The sequence below is a fragment of the Rhamphochromis sp. 'chilingali' genome, assembly GCF_963969265.1.
Source record: "Rhamphochromis sp. 'chilingali' genome assembly, chromosome: 8".
Taxonomy (NCBI): Eukaryota; Metazoa; Chordata; class Actinopteri; order Cichliformes; family Cichlidae; genus Rhamphochromis; species Rhamphochromis sp. 'chilingali'.
The window spans coordinates 2,519,774-2,536,711 of NC_137935.1; the positions used below are offsets into that span (position 1 = coordinate 2,519,774).

Below are 16,938 nucleotides of genomic sequence, written 5' to 3' on the forward strand. Positions count from 1 at the left end.
GTAATTTCATTGTGTAATCACATTAAAATGTTCCTAGTTTAATGTCTAAAAGCACTTGGGAAAGGCAAGATCCCATGTAAAATTAACGCAACAAACTCTGTTTTCATTACTGAAAATAACTGTATTTTTATGGGACAGTTTTTTTCTGTTATTTTACGGTAGTATTTTGGCGTCCCAGCTGCTGGAATATTACAGTTTTTTTAAGATTTTTTTTTAACAGTGCAGATTTACACGACAGCGGCAAGTACCTGGGTATCCCACAGGCCACTGAAAACCAGGATAAAGATTCGGCCACAGCCAAATATCTCCAGAAGGTAATACAGGTGCCGAGGAACCAGCTGAATGGCAGGAATAAGATCGAGGTCATTAATTCATAGGCTCTATAGGTCATCTGATACCCAGTTGAAAGAATGTATTGCAGGAGATAGATGCCACTGATGCAAGGACATGGAAATTTCTCACAATGCATGGAGGCCTCCGCCTAGCAACCTGACGCTTGACAAATCAACATCGACAACATCAGAAAGTGGGAGCACGAGAAAACTGAGCGATACCAAGGGCTGAAGAACAACTAGAGCCAGTGTGTAAGGTAAAGTCCAAAGTTGTCTGGGTGGTAACAGGACTGCCTCAATTGCCAGCTGGCTCAGTCCAAAATGTGTACTGTTACTTTTTCTCTTAGGTCTGTTCCAATAGAAAAATGAAATAAGAACCAATAGGAAACTAAAGTGAAACAACATTCCCAACTAGATTAAAGTGTGCCACACTGATCTATTCTCAGACGGCTTTTAGTGTAACGCAGTGGAAGAAGGATGGAGTATATGGGGCTGGCATACATGAAGAAGGCTCCCCAGGGAGTGCATTCTTGGATGCAAATCAAACATACATCTTACCTCTTCTTCCAGATTTTGGAACAGAGTAAATCTTTGCAAAAACGCTCCAGGAGGCCACGCAAATCCTGGATTCAGATCTGATTCTTCTTCTTCTCATTATTTAACTTCATTAACTGGATGATTGCTGTTTTTAGAATGACCAGAAACGGAATTAATTTCAGAACTTCTGTGCACATTCTGTCTCACTGAAACTTATTGCTTTATCCTTTCCAAAATAACAGCATGCCTATATGATGGTCATTATGACACTATTGAGTGCCCACAGTCATCACCCAATGACAAAAAAATCTGAACCATTCCTTAGTTATGCTGCTATAGGCTCATATGCCACTTCTGCTTGTTAGTTACTTTTGGCCATACTTGTCTGATTCTCACACATTCCAGAGAACCAGAATTAAAGACGGGCAGCCATCCCGGTTTCTGCTGGTAGTCTTCCAGTTCTTTCTCCTCAGTGTTGTCAGGCGCCGCTCTTATTATTTCAGCTATGTATCAGATGACTGGTAGAACCCATGGATTAATGGCTGGGATCTTATTCCTCCCATTCAGCTAGTCTCTGAGCATCTGTATTAACATCTGGAGATATTTGACTGTGGCTGAATCTTTTTCATGGTTCCCCTTGGCCTGTGGGATACCCGGTACTTGTGTAATTATGTATGTTACTGCCACTCTTATCTCATCACATAGCCCGCTAAAATGGGCTCCAAGATTGGATGGAAACACCACTATTGGTCCACATCGGAAACAAAAAGAATGAAAATGAGAATTCCCATTCATCTTTTTTCTTGATCACTTATCCAGTTTAGGGTCAAGAGGAGGCTAGATCCTATGCCTCCTGCCATACCATGTTCACCAGTCCATCACAAGGCTAACACAGTGACACATTCACACCCACAAGCTATTTAGAGTCACCACTTAGCCAAAAATGCCACTCAGGCATGGGAGAACATGCAACTCCACACTCAGTGGCTTCAGCTGCCCAGCTGATTCGAACCCAGAACATCCTTGCTGTGAGGTGACAATGCTAACCACTGCACCACCAAAGATAAAACCACCAATTTGATTGAATAATCTTTTTAAAGCTCAGTGACATAACATAACAGTTTAACCTATTGAAGGTTAAATGCTCAGATGTGGCAAGTCAGCTAGATTCACATTATGTGCCCATGAAAGGGGATGCAGTGCCATGGTCCGGGTTAACTGCTGCATGGTGGCTTAATGTGCAGCTAAACAGAGTGGATCAACAACAAGACCTCACTAACCTGTATCTACACTCTCTCTCTCACACACACACACACACACACACACACACACACACACACACACACACACACACACACACACACACACACACACACACACTTTGCAGTGAAGGTGTGTTGAACTGTGAAATGCACAAACGCCCGCTATCCATCACTCTGCTCTTTGGGAATTCACTCACACATGGACACACAATCTATGCATCAGTGCATTGTTTGGACTTGTTCTGTAGATGGTAAAATGTCAGCCTATAAATAGGAATACATGATGTAACAGAGCAGGAACAGCAATTATACTCCCGTTCCTTTCTCTCTTCCTCCCTGTATTTACAGTATTAAGATTTATTTTATTTTCCAGTGTACTGCTTGAAAGAAGATCCTCTTTGTCCATGTCCAGTGACAAAAACAATACATTAAACAATGCTAAATAATCAAAGGTTTGACTTTTATATGCTCTATAGGCATAAATTAAATGTAAACTCAGTAGTAGTTGTCAAATGCCTTCATTGCTTCTTGATGGTGTAGAGACTCAAACATCATTCGAATGGGCAGTCTTTACACATTATGGTTCATATAATTTTCATACACATCAAATCGGATTTGAGCACTGACATCCTAGGACAAATGTGACATCATCGTGACGTTGACACCATCTCACATAAATACCCTCAATCATACAAGAGTCACCACATCCTCCCACTGTGGGAATCAAAGATGAGTTTTTTCTTTAAAGTCTCACTATAGATTAAACCTGCCAGAGGTCTCGAATCATCTGTGCTGGTGCTGATATAAACTTCCCACTCCATAGCATTTCAATGCTGGAAAATCAATCATTGTTGTCGTTATTACATCCCACTGAGGTCATAAATGCATTACCTGCCTTTGGAAAAACTCTCGCAGCCCGTTTGTCTGACTGTCCTTGAATGTGTCCTGAAACCTGTTTTATCCTCTTTCTTTGTTTCTTCTTTGCAATAGTGTAAAAGCTCTGCTCATGTATAATAAGAGTGATTTCCGCTTTCTTTATTTGTTCGTTTGTCCTCCTGGAAAGCACTGACATTTACAGTTGTCACTCAAACCTTTGGATTGCAGAGGTCGACAGTTCTCTCTGTCAGCCTCTTTCTTCATCCTCCTCTCCATCTCATGCTTCAAATTTCCCACGTGTGGGACTAATAAAGGTTATCTTATCTTATCTTCTCCAGAGAGAGGACGAAAAGACGCTCTGACTAATCAATGCCGCTGTCCTTTTCTCTGCTGCTCAATGAAAACATACTTTTTGCTATTTGTCATCTTTGTCTCCACAATTTCGACATTAACTATCTGCTGTTCAGCTGATTTGATTATCAACGCTTTTTGTAGACAGTTTCCAAAACAGAACTTATGATGTAAATTTAAGAATTCACAGTATTGTTGCCAACTGTGTGTGCTGGACTTTTTAATATTTGCTCTGGCACAAAGAGATGTCAGCAGCCTGTTGTATTGCATTTTTTACCTGAAATGTACTTGTTTGTCCCTCACAAGGACCTTCAGGCCCTGCAGCTCAGTTTTCCTATTACATTCATACTGGACAAATCCTCAGTGCATAATTTATAACCAATATCAACAACCAGAGCCAACACAGGAGGCAGCACGCCCTTAAGGTAGAAAGGCAGGAAGCAGAAGCCAGAAGAATGTGGGCTCTCGCAGATTTTCATTAAATGTTTTTATTCTACAATATCTGTGGATAACCCCTATGTTTGTCAAGTGACCGAGCTGTGTTTGGTCATAAACGATGCAGGGTCCATTTTCATATTTGTCATAAAAGGAAAAACACAGGTGGAGCTCAGCATCAGTAATGCTGGATTTTCCTCTAAATCACACACAGTCTGTCATGATTCGGCTGTGTGGCAGGCAGGAGAGGACCCAAACGCAAACTCAGAGACAAAAGGTAAACTCAAAAAACACAGCTTTATTGCTGGCGTGGAGTGGGACACGAAAAACAATACAAAATAAACTAAACTGGGAAAACTAAAGCACAGGGAGCCACAGGGAAAAATCACAAACAAAGCCACAAAAACACAATGTCCATCAAAAACACAGGAGCGCAGGGAACAGTTCACAACTCCTCAGGGGGCCGACCCGGAGGGTGACGGTCCAGAAGTCCATAGTTCATTTGATCAGGGGGCCGGCCCGGAGGCCGACGGCACAGGAGTTCATGGTCAAATAGTTCCGGGGGCCGTCCGTGCGGACGGCAACGGCGGCGACATGGAAACAGTTCAGGGGGCCGACCGTGCGGACGGCAACGGTGTGGAAACAGTTCAGGGGGCCGACCCGGAGGTCGAGAGCACCACAGGTGGAACAGTTCAGGCGGCCGACCCCGATGGCAACGATGTCCAGCTGATGGCCCGGAAAGCGGCTGGCGATTCCGAAGGGCAAAACGTGGCGTGGGCGGCAGCAACACAGCCGCAGGACCAGGCGAGGCCGACACAGAAGCAGAGGCTGAAGCTGGACCAGACGAGGCAGACGCCGGACCAGGCGACGGCAAAGCAGGAGCCGAGGCCGGACCAGGCGTAGCGGCAAAGCAGGAGCCGAGGCCGGACCAGGCGTAGCAGCAGCACAGGCAGAGGCCGGACCAGGCGTAGCAGCAGCACAGGCAGAGGCCGGACCAGGCCTAGACGATGAGGCAGAGGCCGGACCAGGCGAAGCAGATGAGGCAGAGGCCGGACCAGGCGAAGCAGATGAGGCAGAGGCCGGACCAGGCGAAGCAGATGAGGCAGAGGCCGGACCAGGCGAAGCAGATGAGGCAGAGGCCGGACCAGGCGTAGACGATGAGGCAGAGGCCGGACCAGGCGTAGACGATGAGGCAGAGGCCGGACCAGGCGTAGACGATGAGGCAGAGGCCGGACCAGGCGTAGACGATGAAGCAGAGGCCGGACCAGGCGTAGACGATGAAGCAGAGGCGGCCACAGGTGGCGGCTGAACGGGCTCCTCGGGCCCTCCAGCTGACGTGGCATGAGGCCGGACGGGCTCCTCGGGCCCTCCAGCTGACGTGTCATGAGGCGGCGTGGGAGCCGCGGAGTGCTGAGCAGACTGTTGAGCGGTTGGTTGTTCAGATGATTGGGCCAAAGAAAGGGGTATGGGCGACAAAACTGAAGCCTGACCTGGAGACAAAACTGAAGCCTGAACACACGACTGAGCTAACTGAGCAACAGACTGAACTATGGAAAAAATGAGAGGTTGTAGTGATTGTGGTAGTTGTTGCTGACATATCTCCGAGCCTACAGAACACAAGGACAGGGGCTGGATAGGCTCGTCTGAGACTTCAGCGGACACAGCAATGGGTGCAGGCACCCGCCGGACACGAGCCGCTCCCACCCGAGGAGTAGGTACGGGTGCGGAGGTAGGCTGTGCCCTGGCTGGCCTCACCCTGGGAGCCGGGACAGGTGGTGGAGAGCGGAGCTCAGGAGCGGTCACAGGCGTAGGTAGGTTTGCAAAGGCAGTTTCTGAATAAGCTGACTGGTGAGCAGCAAAGTCCAGGGGTGAGGCCACACCCAAAACAGTCACTTGAGGTGCAGGTTGAACTTGGTCTGACTCTAAAACATGGTGAGTGTGTTTGAACATGGCTGGCTGTGGAACACAAAATTCAACTTGATTCATGAGCTCAGTGGCATCAAGTCCAAGTCTTCTAGCCAGTTTAACTATGGTGGGAGGCACTCTGTTACTGTTTACACCTCCCAGCTGAGGCACAGAAAAAATAATTGCCTGAGATACTGGAAGAGCGTCACGTAGAGTCTCAGACACAGGATTGGAATCATGAAGGTTCGGAGGAGCTGGTTGAAAAACTAAAGTGTTCATAGGAGCAGCATGACTAACAGTGGATGAAATGGCAGAAGGTTTGGAGTCAGAATGTGGCAAACAGTCACTTTTACTCACAAAAACGGTCTGCTCAGCTGCTGTGGAGCGATGGCGGCGTGAATGCCGCTTTCTCCTGGAAGAGGGAGGAGACGAGTCGGCCCGCAAATCCTCAAGCGGACTCGTCTGAAAAGCCTCCGGCTCTTCACACAGGAGTGGCTGCTCAGTGCAGACACGCACAGTAGAAACAAGGAAGTCCTGGATTAAAGGGTGGAGCATGCCAAATAACCAGGGGAGTCCAGAGATCATCCGTTGTAAGCGGAGAGCTAGTTCCTCCTGGTATTCCTTAAATGGCAGCGCAAACCACTCCTGGCAGAGAAATTCTACCGTGTAGATCATGTCCTCCTGGAGCTCAGCAGAGGGATTGTGAGCTGCTGGGTCCATTGTCTGGTCGTAGTCTTCTGTCATGTTTCGGCTGTGTGGCAGGCAGGAGAGGACCCAAACGCAAACTCACAGAGACAAAAGGTAAACTCAAAAAACACAGCTTTATTGCTGGCGTGGAGTGGGACACGAAAAACAATACAAAATAAACTAAACTGGGAAAACTAAAGCACAGGGAAAAATCACACAGCTATGATGGAGACTACGACACTGACAAAGAGAAACACAAGGCTTAAATACACAGAGGGATAACGAGGGAATGAGACACAGAAGGGGAGCACAGCTGGGAGAAATCAGGCTGGACGAGACAGAGACGCAAAACTAGAAACACTCAGATGAGGCATGGACCTACAAAGTAAAACAGGAAACACACTGACTGAATTCTAAACATGCAAACTTAACAGCAACAGGGGAGACATAACATGGAACACAGGGAAGCCATATGACAAAGCCAAAGAGCAAAACCTAAGATAACCATAACAGATCTAGGGAAACACGAAACAGTACCACAAAGGACTCAAAACATAATCCATAATATAAAAACACGAGATCTCTCCAAAATGAAACAGGAAACATGAGAGGCAGACATGACAACATAAGACAACAGACATGAAACACACGAAGGGCAAGGGAGACTTCACAGGGGTTGAAAACACAAGAGGGAACTAATAAGCAAATGAACATAGGAGACCTGATGAGCTTAACATACTATAAACATCAAAATGAACTAAAACTCAAAACACTGGGTCCTAAGACCCAGGATCGTGACACAGTCACTGTGACGAACAAGTCAATTCCATTAGAAATGTGAAATTTAGCATTTAGCCTGTAAAAGACGACAAAGGGGCTGTTTTGCAGTCGACCCGGTCGTCCAAAATCACCTCTGATCCATCCCGTGCTTTTCTGAACAAAAGCAGCCGTGTCAAACCGAGGAGTTATCCTAAATTTCAGCTGACAAACTGACAGCGTCAATCTCTCCTCAGAGATGACAGAAGGATGACAATGTGCCATCACACTCGAAGAGGAGCCTCTGTTTTCCCTTCAGCTGAGGAGGAGCTGCTGCTCTCAAAGTTCACATCCACTTTGGGTGTTGAGAAATTTTTTTTTTTCCTTCTCCTTGTTCAACTGACAGCTGATCTTTTCTTTCAGGTAGTTCCGGTGTAACATTTTTTACACCGATGCTTCTCCTTTATTGAATGCCAAGTAGCTCTTTATAAATACCAAAAGATGAAATAGGTCAACACATAAGCATTTGTCATGCTAAAGAAAAAACTAGACATGTCGACGTACAGCTAGCAAAAGCAAATAACAGCCATTGTTTTTCCTCGGTTTTCTCACTCGTAACCTTCTTTCGTCGTGCTCGCCTTTTCCTGTTTTCACAGTTTTCACTCGTCTGACACGCAAAGAATTTTTTTTTCTGAGCTCAATTATTTAAAGTTGATCAAAGGAGTTATAAAAGCTATTAAAGCATGAATTCTTCAATTTAAGTGTTAATCAAAAATCTGTAAAACTGATAGATGTGATGAGTCTGTTGGTGGAAAAGATGTGACATAACAACATCACTGGGATCATTAGTAGGGTGGCAGAACTGTGCTAACCTGTTAACCAAGTAGTTTTATTGCCTGAACCTAAACAGCGACAAAAACAAAACTATAATAGAAGCCATCACAGACAAGATGTGAACTACTGTTGTTGGGCTGGAGCTCGTCTGCCAGCTCACCACATACTTGTGCTTTCTCATATTGGAAGTTGATGCAAATGTGATGTGTCTACTTGTGGAAAATGAGGGTTCTTGGACAAGAGTCAGTGTGCGATGGTTGTGTCCATTGTCGTATTTATTCTTCAGGAAACAGAAGCAGTTCTAAAGTGGCCTGGCCCTCGCTTCTTTAGGACTGCATGTCAGGTTTCACAGAGAATTCACATGTGAAACTCATGTAGATGTTTTCAACACTCAGCATTCGCAGACTACAAGCACTGTAAGGCTGGAGGATTTGACTGGGAACTGAGAGGCACTGCTTTTTAAATATGTCTGGCTTTTTAGATTAAACTGGTAAACGGATGAGTCCAAATCACAGACTGTTTATTACAACATCAAATGTTACATCTTTAGTAAAAGATGTCGTAAAAAAGACCAGAAGAGAGTAAAGTGATAGATGCCTTAAAGACGATTCCAGTTTCCATCCATCCGTCTTCTTGCGCTTATCCGGGGCCGGGTCGCGGGGGCAGCAGCCTAAGCAGAAAAGCCCAGACCTCCCTCTCCTCAGCTAACTCCTCCAGCTTGTCCAGGGGAAAACCAAGGCGTTCCCAGGCCAGCCGAGACATATAATCTCTCCAGCGTGTCCTGGGTCTGCCCCGGGGCCTCTTCCCAGTAGGACATGCCCTGAACACCTCACCCAGGAGGCATCTTTGTCAGATGCTCGAACCACCTCAACTGGCTCCTTTTGATGTGGAGGAGCAGCTGCTGTATTCTGTGCTCCTCTCGGATGGACATACTTCTCACCCTATCTCTAAGGGAGACGCCAGCCACCCTTCAGAGGAAGCCCAATTCTGCCACTTGTATCCGCAGTCACCCACAGCTCGTGACCATAGTTGAGGGTAGGGATGTTCCAGTTTATAGTTGCCTATTTTTTTGTCATTGTTTAAAACTTCATGCAATTTAGTATGACGCTATTATACAAACTCTAGTGAGAGTTTATAGATAATTTTTGTTTCTGATAGCATTATTTTTTAAGTTATTTTCAGAATTACTGATCTGTGTTTGGTCCCACCTGTTTGCAAGAATAGAAAGTTATAAAAATGTCATTAAGCTAAAAAAAAGGCGTCCTGGTGAGTCACCGGGGTTTATATTAAACAAACGTGACATTGTACATTTGTGTTCGTCAGATAGCATCTGTGTAATTTCCTTACATTTATTGTTCCTGTCACTCTGCCGTGTAAATGTCAAATCCTTCAACTTTCAAGATGGCACCAACGCCATCAAAAACAGGATTCAGTTGAAGATGCTGAAAGCGGTTTTCACTGGCAATACAAACATATTTGAGTTTCAGTCCCTTTAAGTGTCAGTACCATCTCACCGTGGTCCCTGAAAGAGAATCAAAGAGAGAAAGAGATGAGTCTGAAAGTTCTGAAAAGTAGAAGAAGAACCACCCAGAAGATTCTTCATCTACTCCAGCCCTCAAAACACAAACTATATTCTGGCTTTGCAGCCAGAATCTGCCTCACAACAGATTCATGTCATCTCACATATGTCACCAACTCTCGTTGCGATTGTTCCTGTCGCTTTTTGCAGCAATGCCTTAAATATAGACAATATTCTGCGGCAGTTCTGCTTCAACCACATGAAAGCAGGCACTTGTCTGATCACATTTTTTTTTAAAGTTGAGACTCCCTCTAGGCTTGGATAGTGCAGTTTGCTTGTTGCTAGTTTGTAGAAACTAAGAGAGGAAAAGTGTCTGCTATTCTGATTCGGTTATTTTGATATGGGTATGACGATTATGTGTCTGGAACAGTCTGCTTTGGAACTAACTTGCTTCAGTTTCCTAGAGTTTTGAAGCAAACAAAGTAAACAAATTACATATAGCTAATAAAGTGGTAACCTCACATAATACCATTCAGTAAAGAGCACAAAGATTACAAAAACATATTTTAAATTAGAATCCAGTTTTGGAAAAATGTTGAAAATGTTGTCGATCACTTGGGGTTACTTTCAGTCTTCTTTGCACTGTTTTCCATGTGTCTGAAAGTTTAGATGTTATAGGATGTATGTTAAAACCCACCCAAAGTGCAGAAATCATTAAAATCTCAGCCAACGGACGAAAAATAATGACAAAATAAAAGTTAATATCTCTCTTTCCTCTCTCCACTGTTTACAATAGTAGCTCACATGACCAAAACTGGACACTTAGTTATGAATGTCTATAATTTTCAGGACAATTGTCTCTTTGTGATCTGACCAGTGGAGATCCATACGTATGCATGCTAATCTGGAAGGGGTCTGGTTTTTTCGATACAATACAGTACAAGTATGTCAGCTGATACCAGGTCCAAGAGTACAAACTGTACTCTTGGACTGGAATAAGGAGGCCACAGAGCCGATCCTGTCCAAGCCCAGAGGGGGAAAAGCTTGTTAAGGTTTTATATTCAGCGCACGCTTTTTCAAAATCCATTATGAAATCTTCTCTGACATCTCCTCTAAATGTGGTTTGAACAAATAAATGTTGTAGCTTACAAAGTGTATGTGTGAAAGTTTTCGGCTACATCCACACGTACATGGGTATCTTTGAAAACTGAAATATTCTGTTTTTTAAATCCCGTCCACACATGCAGTTTTGAAAAAATATCTCCGTCCCACATGTAAATGCTAAGAGTCAAATGCTGTCAGGAACATGCCAAATCCTAACCGTGTAGAAATGTTGGCCAATCAGAAGACTAGAAGCCTGGAAGAGAAACTGGGTTTTGTGCCTTTAGTAAATCTTTAGTACTGTAATAGTAGTGTTTTTGTATTTCCCTGGAAAAGCAACTAATTTTGTGTTACTTTTCAAGTGTCTCCATCGTTAATAACTAAAGACAGTATTTTGGCTGTTGTGTAGACTTACAACATCGGAATGAACAAAATGAATACAGCATACATAAACTTAATTTTTTTAAAAAAAATTACATTTATTCAAACGCATTTATCTATTTATCCTGACGTCGGCATTTGGGTTGTGACAGCATCTGTGTTGAATGTAGAAGCCACGGCTCCTGTAGAACCGTATACATCTCAGTCTTTGTAGATGGAGGGACAGTAACTGTGTGTGTGTGTAAGCGTGTAAAAACTGCAGATAGTCACATTAACAGCAACAGTATTTTGTCTCTATCTGCTATTGTAGAAATTCATCTCATGTAAACAATAACGGCGCACAGCATGACGTCAAAAGCGGCGCACACCTTTGACGTTGCGTGATTAAATCTCCAGTTTCCTCGTCCACACCTAAACGCAAAAATGGAGTTTTCAAAAATCTGTTTTCAGTGATCGAAAATGCCGTTTACGTGTGGACGAAAGGACCAAATGCATAGAAAAAGCTGCATTATCAAAAATACCCGTGGTTCCTGTGAACGTAGCCTTATTCTGACCAAACGTAGCCGTGCCACATCCCCACAGGTTAACGATTAGAACATGAGTCACTTCCTGTTGTCCTTAGATGCAGAGGACAGCAAGTCCTCACCCCCACAGGGTCACACACCATCAGCCTGTGTGGTACAGCAGCGTCACAGAGGAGAGAGCGCAGTCTTTCACTTTTCTTTTCTGTATTTGAATGTTAGCTGTCCCTCATTGTGTCACTGTCTGCCAGTCCCTGAAATACAGAAAATAGCAGCATTTTTTTCAAGTCCTCAGAAGAACTGAAACTCCCTGTTGTGCAAGAGAGCAGAAATCCACATCCACACCCAGGAGCAACTTGAAAACTCTCTAAGGGTGCGCAGATGGCACTGAAGCAAATGAATACTGAGGAATGAAGACAGAACGAAATAAAATTGTGTAATTACATTTAAAGCCGTTATCGTGTGACCCCATCATCACCCCACTCAACGTTGTTGAGATTATTTTCATTTCTAGCTTAATGGAGCTCAGTAAGTGATGCACGATTCTCCCTGACAGAAGTATTCCCAATTATATTATACTTCACATTTGCAAACGAACTTTCGGCTCTTATAAATCTTTATGACCATTTGAAGAAAATAAAACTTCTGACACTGAACATACCAGCCAATTACCGTGGAGCAGATGTCTAATGACTCAGACCTTAAACTGTTCTCTGTCCCGGAGATTCATCCATGCACGTTTCATGCTGAAAGGATCATCTTTAAACAAAGGCAAAGTAATTTTCTCTAAAACACCGTGAACATGATGCAAGCCACAGCGCTCTATTCCACATTTAACAGAATGGTTACTGTTAAGATTAAGAACCTGAGAATGTTCTGAATGCTTTTTGATAGCACATGTATGATTTGAACCATTATCCCGTTGGAGGAGGTTGGCTTCAAATGACACAAAGCTCCTTGAATTATCCATCTCGTCCTTCTAATTGGGCTCTGGCACAGGATGGAGGCGTCCCGTGTCAGATGCAGAGAAGCCCCATTAACAGAAGTGAGCCTCTTCCTGTGTCACAGTGGAGATGCTCTTCTTTTCCCTCTTTTTCTTCAGAGGACGTTCTTGTAGAATTATTGTAACCTGACATCATTCGTGTGGGTTTTTCCCCATTTTCATTCTAAAGATGTGTCCGCCTCACTTTGCTGCGTCTCCATGGAGATTTACAAAGATGCTATACCATCATACGCTGATGTTATGTGACAACTGTTGTGACATAAGACTCCATATTCAATGCAGTGCACACAATTCAACAGGGCCTAAATGACTTCAATTCTGTTTTATAATCCAATATTCAAAAGATGACAGCTGCTGAATACTAGAGATATAAAAAACTGCTGAGATCCACCCTTTACAGTTTTTGCTCGTTGCTTGAACACTATAAAGCCATGCTTAGACTAAAGTAACACAACTTGAAGCTTTTGTTACCATACCTCAAACACATGTACCCATACCTTAAACAAAAGTGCTGCTTTGCACTCTGGTTGCAATTATGCAACACACTTACTCCTTTATGCAACACACATGGTCCTGCATACTACACTCTATTTCATACATAAGACACTTCGTTCAAAAATGAAATTTCAGGGTGCCATTTGGAAAACACATGTATCCAAAATACAAAACACATCGGGTAATTGCAACCACTCAAATATACACCTGAAGGCACTTACTTGCAAAACTGAACACCAATTAGCCAACTACAAAAAGCCCTCAGTTTAGCCATTTCAAGAACTTTGCAAGCATGGATGGAGGGAGAGCAAGAGGAAGAGGAGGAGGAGGTCAAAGAGGCCATGCACGGACCCATATTTCTGATGATATAAGAGCAACTTTGGTGGACCATGTCATCAACCACGGCCTGACTATGAGGGAAGCTGGGCAGAGAGTCCACCCACATCTAAGCCGCTTCACAGTGGCATCTGTAATACGAACATTCCGACTAGAAAACAGGTCTGTCTTCATCTCACTGCCTTCTACTCTACTCAGATGGTTTTATAGTACTGTTCTACAGTATATCACCATATCAAGTGTACAGCGTACTGCAGGGTGCTAATGCTCCTTTTGCAGCCAAAGTGGTAGTTTCTGTGAAACATACCATGATTACTTATATTGAAGTACAGTGTTGTACAGTGGATGATACAGTATATACAGTAAAGTACTGTAAGAAAAATAAGCAAACCGATGACAATATGTGGTTGTATTTCTCTAGAATGACTCGAAGACCTTCTGGGGGAGGACGCCAACGCCTGTTCACACAACGGCAGGAACTTGCCGTTGTGGACCTAGTGAGGGCAGACAATGCTATCCGTCTCCACCAGCTACGACGGAAAATACTTGCAGACAGGCGAGTGTTCAGCAACATAGACCATGTGAGCATCACCACCATCAGACGCATCTTGGGAAAACACAGCATCACCATGAAGCAGCTCTACAGAGTCCCATTTGAGAGGAACAGTGACGGGGTCAAAGGACTTCGAGCTGAATATGTACCAATATGCCTTCTGAATGAACAATGGAAATCAAAGACTGCAGTGCTTTATATAAAGTAGACTAGTGTGTTCCCCCTGCTCTGTAAGTGTTTGCATATGATGCAAGTATGTGTCATTTTGTCAACAGAGTTACATTTTGACAAAGGAATGTTAGGTTTTGATAGCAGAGTTTAGGTTTTGAGAGTAGAGTTTCAATTTGGTGCAGATGTGAATGGTATATTTCCCAGTGTTGTGTCATGTTTACTTGTGTTTAGGGTTTTGGCACAATGAGCAAAGTTTTGCAAAATGTGTTCAGGCAACGGGCAAAAACTGTAAAATACAGTTATGGCCTGGACCATAACTCGATGGAGGTTTATTTCAATCCAAAGTAAAAACACGCGTAAGTGTAACCCCTGGTCAGCTTCTCTTTCCAGCGCTGTGTGAATAAAACTCTCTGGACTCGAAGTGGGTAGAGCTCAGGCGTGATTTATTCCCCTGCAATAACATGGGACATGAATAACCATGGGTTTCAGCAACAGGATTCCGCCCAAACACAGCGAAAGCTTCATTGCTACTAACTATAGGCTTATGATCGTATAGTGGAACTCTTAGTTTTCCCAAATAAATAAAAACAAATATTGATTGAAAAATAAAATGGCAACAATACTTATCACGGAAAATAAAATAGAAACATTACTGCGTTGTGGTTTAGATAACAAAAGAAAAATTAATTCACTTAAATGCACATTCATGTAAATATAAATAAACCAAAGCCAAAATTCCCTTTTACGTACAATAGTAAATGGAACAATGCTGCCATCTACTGGGCAAACTTAATAAGCAATATGTCTTAAACAGAATTAGCCTGCAGCTCAACCATATACATGTTTCAAAGTACACATACCTGCAATAACATGGGACATGAATAACCATGGGTTTCAGCAACAGGATTCCGCCCAAACTATTGAGAGAAGTTTCAAAATTATTAGACACGACAGCCTCCTCTAGCTGTTAGCCGCTAGCTCCACGTGTCCATTTTTCTTACCGTCTAATCTATTAACTGCAAAACACGGTCATAAACCTGAAATCTACTCAAATACTACCGTATGGGCAGTTCATGCAGTTAGTGCACTGTCATATTAGCTTCAATGAGGATTTTCAAATATGTTTTAAACTCATGCTCTGTGAGAGCGGACAGAGAGGAACTTACCACAGCGAAAGCTTCATTGCTACTAACGATAGGCTTAGGGGGTAGCCCGTTTACCAGTAGCAGACTTCCGCTGCGGATTTTCAAAATAAAAGTTCCAAAATAAACCCATGGTTGCGATCCCAAGTTTAACAGGAATTTAACAACAACAAAACCATATCCATTCTTTTACATCGTTACATAAGCACAAAGTGCCTGAACAGCAGAAGTGATGTCTCTCCCAGCCACATTCCCTTAATTCCTTGCGTAGGCTTGTTTTCATGAAAACAAGCCTACGCACCACCCGGAGACTCTGAAGGCCAATAAGGTGGAGATATGAGATGATGATGAGATGAGATAGCCTTTATTTGTCAGTTGCAGGTCTTTTGCCCACAGCCGAGATGACAGACCTTGCCGACCGTACATACAATACACAAACATCACATTGGGGTAACAGGTCAGGCCAGGTAGCGAGGAAAAAACATTGAAATGTGTAACACAAAAGGATAATACAGGAATGCACAGATATCAACACACCATAGCACAATAAACACAGACAGCAACATGGGAAAGAGTTCCAGTGTGTACATCTGATCTGGGACCGCTGCAATCTTTCGACTGCGCCTCCAGCTGACCCGATGTCCACATCAGAGGTGAGGTAAGCGTTGGAGGTGGCGTTGGATCCAGGGTAGGGAGGGTGATGCGTCAGTGAGTGCTTATCAGTATCAGTATATGTATGTGTGTGCGTGTAAACAGTCTTCCAGCCAACCCAGGTGGCCTTGCATGGAACGGGAAGGAACAGACTAAACACAGTCGTTATCAGGGTGTTGTTGTTCAGCTCCGGTCTTGAGCCCACAGCTGGCGCCGGAGGGGTATCCGCATAAATTATGGTATTTTTTACTTTAGTGCGAACAGCTCATATGAATTTCAAAGCAGTTCTACAGTCCAACACTGGTCTCTCAATCTCCCGTTGGCGAGCTGTGAGCTTTGCCATACTTGCATTCTGTGATGTTGTCATTTCTTGTGCTCAAGGAGCCGATTCTGAGAACTCACGGCAGTGTGCCTCCCCGAGATGTCATCCAATTTTGCGCCCAGAGATGTTATTCCGGGCTAGCCCTTCCGAGATGTATCCAGTCTGCAGTCAGAGATCTTATTCTGAATATTCACCGCAGCCGTAGCCTCTCCAGGATCTTATCCGGGCTGACTCAATGAGCCCATTTTGAGAAACTCACGCCTCATCCCATCATTCCAATCCCAGCGGGCAGCCTTGTGGGGGTTTGAACAGCCGGTTCCGCTTCCTTAATTCTTCGATAAGTCAGGGCCAAGCCAGCTCCGATCAGCCAGAACCCTGTTACCATGGTTCCGAATAGGTAGATATCTTCAGCACTCAGGCTCACCCGAGCCCAAACTTCTCGTTGAGAAAGGGGTGTCAATTGCATTTAGGGACCAGTTGATCCAATCCATAATTCCTCTTTTAGGTTTTAGAGAACAGACTGTGAGAGAGTGTTCCAGGGAAAAGTAATACAAAAAACACGAGACTAGACAAGGACATAAGCAGGGAAGATAAGGGAGAGGAGAAAAAGTGCGTCCGCCTCCTCCGAGAGCCAAAGAAGAAGAAGAAGAATATAGGAGGTGTAATAGTAGAAATGAAGAAAATGTGTAAGGTACGACTGCTCACTACCTAGAAATGCATGTCTTCATCATGGAGAAATTCAGCTACTTTGCATTTAGACTTGTGTGT

At 43.9% G+C, this 16,938-nt stretch overlaps 1 protein-coding gene across 1 annotated transcript; it reads right to left on the bottom strand.

Annotated features, from left to right (window-relative positions):
- Positions 1 to 1,747: 1,747 nt before the first annotated feature.
- On the bottom strand, positions 1,748 to 15,215 carry LOC308401029 (uncharacterized protein; the record flags this gene model as incomplete). Its single annotated transcript, XM_080889093.1, has 3 exons — positions 12,159 to 15,215; positions 4,909 to 11,751; positions 1,748 to 1,755 (listed from the first exon to the last, which is right to left on the bottom strand). The coding sequence occupies exons 2-3, from the start codon at positions 6,440 to 6,442 to the stop codon at positions 1,748 to 1,750; spliced, it is 1,542 nt and encodes a 513-aa protein (XP_080745219.1). The 5' UTR covers positions 6,443 to 11,751; positions 12,159 to 15,215.
- Between the last annotated feature and the right edge of the window lie 1,723 nt (positions 15,216 to 16,938).